General features: G+C 45.8%; 1 protein-coding gene across 13 annotated transcripts in view; it reads left to right on the top strand.

Moving 5' to 3' along the window:
• The window catches only part of ZMYND8 (zinc finger MYND-type containing 8), a 127810-nt gene extending 123669 nt beyond the window's left edge, over window positions 1-4141 (top strand). For 6 of the 13 annotated variants that reach the window (XM_023743104.1, XM_023743116.1, XM_023743115.1 and 3 more), the window contains 2 exons: window positions 2710-3055; window positions 3350-4141. In XM_023743104.1, the coding sequence (XP_023598872.1) occupies window positions 2710-2843 (134 nt within the window). In that variant the 3' untranslated portion in view covers window positions 2844-3055; window positions 3350-4141. Of the gene's footprint in view, window positions 1-2709 lie in introns of all 13 variants that reach the window. The other 7 variants (XM_012558516.2, XM_012558510.2, XM_004370269.3 and 4 more) reach the window with 2 other exon arrangements.
• The last annotated feature ends 5794 nt before the right edge of the window (window positions 4142-9935 follow it).

Here is a 9935-nt window from a genome sequence, read left to right on the forward strand (position 1 = left end):
AAGATTGGAGGTTCGAGTCCACCCGCTGGTACCTGGGAAGAAAGGCCTGGTGATCCACCTCCGGAAAAATCAGCCATTGAAAACCTCGTGGAGTACATTTCTAGTCTGACACACATGGGTTCGCCATGAGTCAGGGTTGACTTGATGGCAACTGGTTTTTATAGGTTACCTTGGTCAAAGACTTAACCTCTTTAGTTCCTGTTGCATCAGCTAGAGTTATCACTTGACCCGTCTTTGGCAGCCCATCTCTTCCCTTACTCTCCTACCATTGTTATGTCCAGATTTGCCATCATCTCTGCTGTTACTTTTCCATCCTCAAGGTTAAGAATATGTGCATGCTGCTTTATAATTGCAATTAAGTCTTCTTCCTATTGTCCATTGACTGAGTATAAAAAGTTGAAATGCAGTAATCCTTGTTTGCATTATGATCATGCTGTTCATTGCAGAGTCACATATTATAGTGTGATTACACATTTCCATTCCTGTACAGCTGGACTTTTTCCTGGAGTTTCTGTTTCTCCTCCTTTATCATATCTTCAGTTATTTCCCTACCAAGCTCTTCACCCTATCAAGTATTGAGACTCCTTTTGTATCGTTATTGCTTTGACTTTTCAGATTTCAGGTTTACGTGTTAAGTGTCCTGCTGAGGACACTGGCAGTGAGGATTTAGCTCTCTTGACACCTCATCTGTAGCCCCTTCCTCAATCCACATGCACCTTCTCCACCCTAACTTCCCCACCCTGGCATCACCCTTGGCAGTAGATTAGTTACATAGATTGGTAGACGTTCTCAGTATCACTTGGGTGGCGCCCTGAACCTTAGTGTGATTCTAGCTGCTCTGTTTCTCCTCACTCAATTAAGCTGTTGGCAGAACTTTTGAGATCCTGACAATTTGTGGCTTACGAAGTGCTGAGTTGCTTTTATGTCATCATAGCGCATATTTCTTACCTGTAAAAATGCCGTGCTGTGTTCAGTGATCCTGTTTCATGGTTTGATGTGTATTCTTTGAAAAGTCACCTGTCTCCTGTGAATGCATTAAGTTGAAGAACGTCTAATAACAGTAGCCTGTTAAGGAGTCCTGGTGGCACAGTGGTTAATTGCTTGGATGCTAACCAAAAGGTCAGCGGTTTGAACCCACCAGCCGCTCCACTGGAGGAAGATGTGGTAGTCTGTTCCCGTAAAGATTTCAGTCTTGGAAATCCTATGGGACAGTTCTACTCTGTCCCATAGGGTCGCTCTGAGTCGGAATCGATGTGACGGAATCTATGTGGTTTGTTTTTGGTTGATGAACGAAAGTAGCGAGCACTTGGGGTTATGTGGAATTTGAGCTCACCGACAGACTCTGAGGCTCCCTGTGCTATCTCTGCAGTTAGCAACAGGTGTGACGCAACCCGCCTATGCCCCAACCACCACAGACCACCAGCCGCACCCCAGCTACCCAGCCCAGAAGTTTAAGTATGACCCTGTCTCACAGAAGCTGCCGGGACCTTTTTCCAGGCATGCGAAAGGCGCACACGTGTGTGTGTTATGTATGTGGTGTTTTTTTGTGAGTGTGTCTTTGTTCTTTGGAGTGGTGGGTCTTGCTGTGTCTCTTTATCGCTGTGCCTCTGGTGGACTCCACAAATTGCAGCTGGGAGGAAAGGTTTGGCTCTTAAGGAGAATCATGCTTGCCCTTTTCCTACAGTGTCCTAGGTTAACCCCAATTCTCCCCTGCAGGGATTAGGCATATTGACCTGCCCTGTCTCCTGGCTGTTTGAGATGTAAGGCAGGCAGGTCACTGGCTGGCTGGCCTGACTGTGATGCAGGTGGACTAAGCTCTGTCCTCCCATTCTTCCTAGTGCCCCCAGCACAGGCCTTTTTTCCTAACTTGTCTGAACTTGGTAAGTGATCTATGATGGGATCTTCGTGGTTTGCTGGTAGGTCTCTGAGTCAGCCATCCCGCTGACCTTCGGGCCCAGGCCTTCGGTAGTTGATGTGCTGTTTCCAGACACCTCATTGGCTCTTCTTCAGCTTCCTTATTTCTTACTCAGCTGCTGTTTTGCTCCTTGAGGTACATAACATCCTTGAAGTCATCTTGGGTCTTACTCTGCTTTGCATCCTTCAGTGACCTTAAGCTTTTCCTTACAAGAAGTCCTATGTTCCCAGGTGGGCTTAACCACCTGGATCCACATTCCTTCTCTTTTTTGACCCTCTCCCATGATTGGACAAGTGGGATTTGGACAAAAGTCCATTTTACGAGTTGTCAATAAATTAACCAAAGATACTCCATTAATGTAAAGAAGCAGATTGAATGCCAGACTTTGGCGCCTTTGTGCAGCAGCCAAGATTGGAATCAGAGTGGGTGGGTGGACACTGCTTGGTGTCGTTCAGTCATGTAATATGGATACGCGGTTCAAAGTACTGCACAAGAAAGGCCTTGTATTTGGTACCTCTCTCTCTCATTCTCTGTGAGCATGACATTCTACTGGTTTTCCAACCAGCTCTTACTAAATCCTGTGGAAATTCAGTTGTTCCTGCCTGGTACTCTGCAGAATCACACATCTAGGGAAGTAAATGGTGGCACTTAGTGTTTTAACCATCAGTGTTGTTTGGAGCTGGGAGGGGAAGGTGGCCTCCCAGAGGGGGTTTAGATGGAGTTGAGGGCGGGTTACGCTTCCATGGAGGTGGGCAGGAACGCTAAACCTCCTCCCTGTTGGCTCTCCTCCGCAGACCATTCCCGGAGTAGCAAGTCCAGTTGCTGGAGCAGCAGCGAGGAGAAGCGGGGGTCAGCACGTTCCGAGCACAACGCCAGCACCAAGAGTCTCATCCCGAAAGAGTCTCGGCTGGACACCTTCTGGGACTAGGGACAAACCGAGAGAAGCCATTCAAAATAAAACTCAACAGACTCCAGAGCAAAACAGGAAACAGAAAAGCAGTGTGAGACATGAGAACAACCCCCTTCAGACTTGAGAATTCCAAACGTTCAGACTTTGCCTTTGCTGCCGGCGCAGAGGGCAGCCCACACTACAGTGTCCAGCATTAGCTTTGACCGAGGACTGTTCAACCCACATGAAACGTATGCTTTAGATGTAAATAATGTACAATTTGTGGATGTCATTGAACCTAGAGGACCTTCCCCTTTTTATATTTGTATTGACTTTAACTTATAAAAAAAAGAAAAAAAAAAAACAATTTAAAAAAGAAAACCAACAACAAATAGAATGTTTTGATGTTGGAGAAGGGGTGGTCAGTCTGCCCGTCTGTCACGACGTATATGGAACACTGGGCCAGGGGGATTGCTGGGGCCTACAGCTCATCTTCCTTGGTGGCCCAGAGGAAGTGACATTTTCGTTCATATTTCTGTACACAGCCCACTGGGATCAGGAGTTTCAGCACAGACTGCTGTCACGGGCACATCACATCAGCCATTGGCCCCTTTCAAATCCTGCATTACCACGTTATAGAATGGGAATTCTCCGGACCAGAAGGACATGTGGAGAAGTTATTTCCTTTTGTGTGATTTAAACAATGACTCGACTCCTAAAAGAGGAAAAAAAATATCCTTGTTTACAGCAGAGAAGCAGAGAAAAGCCCCGCGCAGCTCAGTTGCATAGGAGAGGATAGCAAGTGTTAGGTCCCAAGCTCCGAAAGAGAGAAACCTTTGCTTTGCTTTGTGGTTCCTTCCAACCCACTCACAAACACTTCGTAAGAGATCCTGCGCTTCTCTGAAGCAAGAACTCGCAGGCAAGGTGTGCGCAGAGGGCATTTGAGTCTGGGATGAAGCATGTATGTATTATTTATATGATGGAATTTTACGTTTTTGTGTAAGCATGAAATCAAGGCAGTATGAGAGAAAGCAAGACCCCCGCCATGCTGTCTGTGACACTACGTATGCTGTAGTATCATTTTGTATGTTGTGTAAAACAGCATTGAACAAGAGGTGATGTATGTATATGAGAAAATTAATTGTACGATATCATTCCAGTACATTTTGTTGTACATTTTAGTCTCGTTTACTTTCTCTTCATTGTTGATAAGAGGATGAGAACTGTACAGTTTCCAGCTAGTTACCCATATTAGAGAAGAAATAAAAAGAGAGTATTAGAAGAAAGCGAGAAGAACATTTGTGAATTGCAGTTGTCAAAAAAAAAAAAAAAAAAAATAGCCTAGCTGGCCTTATTTGTGAAGCATAATTGCTTTTAGCATATGGAAGTATTTTTTCACATTTTCTTTGTATAAAATTTGTATTAAACTTAAATATCTTTTTTGATGACAGTGTTTCTTTGTGACTGAGGCAGTGCACTCCCCCCGTCTGCTCTTCTGGGTTTCCCCCTGTTTTTTTCAGATCTTCCACCTTTTTTTAATTAAACTGTTTTGGAAAAAGGGCTTGGTCTTCCTCAAACTTGGAGTTTTCCATGGGGTCGAGATGGCCACGTGAGGTTGGCACCATCAAACACAGGAGAGGGGACTCGAGCAGCTGGGGCCCCCCTTCCCCCCCAGGTGGGTGCACTTTGCAGATCAGGCCCCCACAGGCGCTGTCCTGGGGAAGTCCGGTTCCTTGACGTTTTTTTATTTATTCAAAAACGATTTAAGTACGTGCCACATGCCAGGTACTGTGCTAGTCCCTTCTATTGCCCTATATGAAAACACTTGATTTTTGTTTTTAAGTTGTGTTTAAACATGTAATTTGCTGTTTCAACCGATGTTACATTTCAGTGACATTAATCACACTCACCATGCTGTGCAACCGTCACTACTGTTGATTTCCAGACAAAATTCATCACCCCGAACAGAAACCCAGTACGTCTTAATCAGCACACCTCCCCCGAGCCCTGGTAACCACTGGTAAACTTTCTGTGTTTCCTGTTCAAGAAAGTTCATAAAAGTGAAATCAAAGTGTTTGTCCTTTTGAGTCTGACTTAATGTCACACAGCGCAACATGACGTTTGCAAGGTTCTTCTACATCCTCATATGTATCAAATTCATTTCTTTACCGCTGAATCCTTGGGATTTATTGACAGATGTGAAATGGAAGGGAAATCCTTGGTCGGTCCCTGGGAGGGGAGGGAATTGTCCATCGGTGACCAGGAGGGAGGCCTGAGCTGACAGGAATTGAGTGGGCGGCGTGAGGCTGTGGCTCTGCCCAAGCATACCCTGGTCTCGTGACTCAGCCTGGCTGAAGAGGATAGGGCAGGAGGAGGAGAAAGCTGTCGGAAGTGTGTGAGGATGCTTAATTTGGTTTATTGCGTAGCAGAGTCCTCTGTCTGGAATCCACTGGTTCTCCAGAAAAGATCTACCCCATGAGCACCTTCTTGCCAAGTACTGAGACTCGATATGGCCTTCAGGGGAGTTTGGAAGAATGGGGAGAAACTCACCGATGTGATTGGCAAATACTCATTAAGTACCTGCTACTTACTACTGTATGTAAGGAGTCCTGGTGGTACAATGGTTAAGCCTGGGCTGCTAACCAGAAAAGGGGTGGTTCGAACTCACCAGCTGCTTCATGGGAGAAAGACCTGGCGATCTGTTGCTGTAAAGGTTACAGCCTAGAAAACCCTAGGGGGCAGTTCTGTTCTGTCACATGGGGTTGCTGAGTCAAAAACCAACTTGACAGAACCCAGCAACAACAACTGCTGTGTATGTGTTGGGCGCTGTCTTGGCACTGAGGACGCCGTGAGGAACTCGAGGTCCCATCCTTGTCCTTGTGGAGCTGATATTCTACTGGAAGCAGCAATTGCTCAGTCACTCTAGTATTTCCAGAGGACCTACTATGTGCCAGAGGGCATTAGGGGTCTAGTGGTAGAATTCTCACCTCCCCTGCTGGAGACGTGGTCCAGTTCCCAGCCAGTGCACCTCAGGCAGAACCATCACCTATCTGTTAGTGGAGGCTTATGTATTGCTATGATGTCGAGTAGGTTTCAGCAGAGCTTCCAGACTAAGACTAGGAAGAAAGGCTTGGTGATCTACTGAAAATCAACCAGGGAAAATCCTATGGATCACAGTGGTCTGATACTTAACCAATCATGGGGATGGCGCAGGTCTTGGCAGCGTTTTCCTCCCTCGTGCTTGGAGTCACCATGAACCACAGGCCCACTGAATGGCAGCTAACAACCATGTGCCTAGTGGGATTTTAACTCCTGGGGATACAGTGGTGAGCAAGGGGGCCCGGATCCCTGCCCTAGTGGACGTTATGTTCTTTTTTTTATTATTGTGCATTAGGTGAAAGTTTACAGAGCAAGTTAGTTTCCCATTCAATCGTTTGTACATAAAGTGTTCCATGACATTGGTTTCATTCCCCAGAATGTGCCAGCGCTGCCCCCATTTCCTTCCTAGATTCCCTGTTTCCTTTCATCCTGAATTGCTACCCCTTCCTGCCTTCTCATCCTTGCCTTTGTATAAACGTTGCCCTTTTGATCTCGTATAATTGTCCTGAGAAGCACATTCCTCTCGGGTGTTATTGTTTATTTTATGGGTCCGTCTGTGGTTTGGCTGAAGGGTGTTCTCCCGGAATGGCATCAGTTCCAGTTCAGAAGGGTGTCTTAGGGCCATAGTCTTGGGGGTTCTTCCAGTCTCTGTCAGACCAGTAAGGCTGGTCTTCCTTGTGAATTTTTCGTTCTGCGATTTTTCTCCCACTCTGTCCAGAGCCCTCTGTTGTTATCTGAGTCAGAGTGGTCGATAGTGGTAGCTGGGCGCCATCTAGTTCTGGTCTTGAGGTCGTGTAGGCTGTGGTTCATGTGATCCACTGGTCCCCTGGGCCAGTTGCTCCCTTGGGTCTTCATTCTCTTTTTGCTCTGGGTGGTAAGGGACCAATAAACCCATTGCCACTGAGTCAATTGTGACTCATAGCGACCCTATAGGACAGAGTAGAACTGCTCCATAGGGTTTCCAAGGAGCAGCTGGTGGATTCCAACTGCCAACCTTTTGGTTAGCAGCCAAGCTCTTAACCACTGTACCACCAGGGCTGCTAAGGGACCAATAGTTGAATCTTAGATGACACAAGCTTTTAATGGACATTACATTCTCTACAGAAAGACAAGCCATGTACAAGATATAAAAATTATATAAACAAGATTATCTAACACAGTATTAAGTGCTGTGAAGGCAGAGGTTGGCAAACTTTTTCTGTAAAGGACCAGATAGTAAATATTTGAGGCTTTATGGGCCATACGGTCTCAATGATTTGCCTCTGACATACAACACAAAAGCGGCCATAAATATGTAAACAAATGTGCATGCAGAGTTCCAGTAAAATTTTAAATGGAATTTGAATTCCATTTAATTTTCACATATCACAAAATATTCTTTTTCAACTGTTAAAAAATGTATCCATCATTTTTAGTTCACAGGTTGTATAAAAACAAGCAGTGGGCTAGGCCTGTGGGCTGTAGTTTGCTAACCAGTGTGCTTTGAAGGAAATAAAATGAGAATGATTTGGAACGTGATCAAGGGGTGGAGGTGGCTGCCGTAGCTGGGACCTCGCAGAAGGTCTCTCTTGGGAGGGGCCATTTGGGCTGAGACCTGAATGAGAAAGAGCCAGCTGTGGGCAGATACAGTGGGTGGGCATCCCAGATGGGGACTGACGGGGCCCTGGGGTACTGTGAGCTAGATATGCTCGGTGGGGTAGGAGGCTGGTGTGGCTTGAAGGAGTGAGAGGCAGAGAGGGCACTGATTGTTCCAGGGTCAGTGCTGTGATGTTGGTATGTGGATTTTGAACTTCCCCTTGGTCCTTGGGGATAAGCCAAGCTAGAAAGGCCTGTTGACTACACCCAGAAGCCAGTTGGTATGATCTCTCCCCAGCTGCCCTGCTGCAGAAACTGGCTCAGCTGGTGAAAGATTCTAAGCCAACTCCCACTTAAGTGCCCTTTCCAGATGATGGGGCATTATTTGTGACTTAATTTTTATTTTTTTTTTACCTTCCTTTTATCGGGCCTGCATGTGCACCTTCTGTCAATGATCTCCTTTCATCCTGAAGCCCAGGAGAGGGTGAGGCAGACATAGCCCGTTTTTACAGGGAAGCAGCCGAGGCTGCGTGAGGGGAAGCCCAGTCCCCTCTGTCTTCTCTCAGCTCCAGCAGCCGAGCCCCTCCTGTCTCTGGGCCATTGTACTTGCTGGTCCCTCTCAGCCAGGCATACCTTTCTTGTCCAGCTCCTCACCCTTTGGGTCTCTGCCATCCTCCCATGTTACCTCTGAAGTAGGGCTCCCCACCCTGTGTTATTTCTGTCTCACCCTCTCATTAGTTTTCTCCTATCTCTGAGTAAATTTTTTAAGCATTTATGACTTTGTCTTGTGTGTGACTGGTGGTACAGTGGTTAAAGCACTTGGCTGCTAACTGAAAGGTCGGCTGTTCGAACTTGCCAGCTGTTGCACTGGAGAAAGCTGTGGCAGTCTGCGTCCGTAGAGAATACAGCCGAGAAAACTCGGTGGAGCGGTTCTGCTCTGAAACACGCGGTGTTGCCATGAGTCGGAGTCGATTCGACAGTAGCGGGTTTGGTTTGGCGTTCTGGCTTATCTTGTGGGTAAGTGTGAGCTTGTGGAGGGAGGCCTTGTGTTATCTGTGTTCACTGTGTGTCCCCAGGGCTTGGAGGGGTCATGGAGGGCTGCGGCTCCTAAGTGTTCAAACGCAGAGGTCAGCCTCGAACCTCCCTGTCGCTACCCCCACCCTGAGCTGCGGCGCCCGTAGAGGAAAAAGCGTTCCAGGCAGAAATGACTTGCTAGGCAATAGAGAAATGGTTGCTTTTGAAAAAATGTTGAATTTTAGTTTTACTATTTATTTGGCTAGGTAATACAGTCACATGACTCAAATTTGAAAAGGTACAAAAGAGCCTGCGGTGAAAAGTCTCCCCACCAGTCCCTCCAGCCCCCATTCCTGCATATCCCCCCAGAATCTCTGCATTTACAAATACAGAGAGATTATTCTCTCTCCCTCTTTTATTTACTTATTTATAATATTTTACTGTTTTTGGTGAAAGTTTACACAGCAAATTAGGTTCCCATTTAACAATTTCTATACACATTGTTCAGTGACACTGGTTACATGTTTCACAATGTGTCAACATTCTCATTATTTCCTTTCTGGTTGTTCTGTTTCCATTAATCTAGCTTCCCTGTCCTGACTTTCTCATCTTTGCTTTATGGTAAATGTTCACCGTTTGGTCTCATATAGATGATTTTTTAAAGGAGCACAGGACTCACAGGTGATACCGTTTATTTTATGGGCCAGTCTGTTATTTAGCTGAGAGGTGACCTCCAGTTTCAGTACATGGTTTAAAGGGTATCTCAGGGTAATAGTCTTGGGGGTTCCTCTAGTTTCTACTGGTCCAGTAAGTCCCCCTCTTTTAAACGGTAACATTTGATACACACTTTTTTGCCCTGTCCCTCCCCCTTTTTATAATTTTGTTGTTGAGAATATACACAGCAGTACATACACCAATTCAAGAATTTCTACATGGACAGTTCAGTGACGCTGATGACATTCTTCAAGTCGTGCAGCCATTCCAGGGCTTTGAACTGGTTCATTCGCGTTTGAACCCCTGCTGAGAATTTGCTTTTCTAACAAGTTCCCTGCTGAGAATCTGCATTTCCACCCCAGATAAATGGAATCAGAGGCTACGTTTTAACAAGATCTCTAGGTGATTCTTATGTGTAACCTCCTAGGAACTTGTCAGAAACCAGTTCAAAGCCCCGAACCATTCTCACCCTCCTTTTCCGAGCTGTTCCTCCCTCATTAACATAAACTCACTGCCCCCTAAGTTTCCTATCTAATCTTTCGAGTTGCTGTTGACAATTTGATCCCATACAGATACATATTAAAAGAGCATAAAGCTCAAGGCTGACATTCTTTACCAATTGATTTAAGCTAAACTACTGTTTGGTTTTAAGACCTGTGCCTTTTTTAAACTTAATCTGAAGTCTTGGGTATTATTCCTTATTGTGCTGCTTCCTTCCTTTTTATGGGC

The sequence above is a fragment of the Trichechus manatus genome, unplaced genomic scaffold (assembly GCF_000243295.1).
Source record: "Trichechus manatus latirostris isolate Lorelei unplaced genomic scaffold, TriManLat1.0 scaffold00008, whole genome shotgun sequence".
Taxonomy (NCBI): domain Eukaryota; kingdom Metazoa; phylum Chordata; class Mammalia; order Sirenia; family Trichechidae; genus Trichechus; species Trichechus manatus.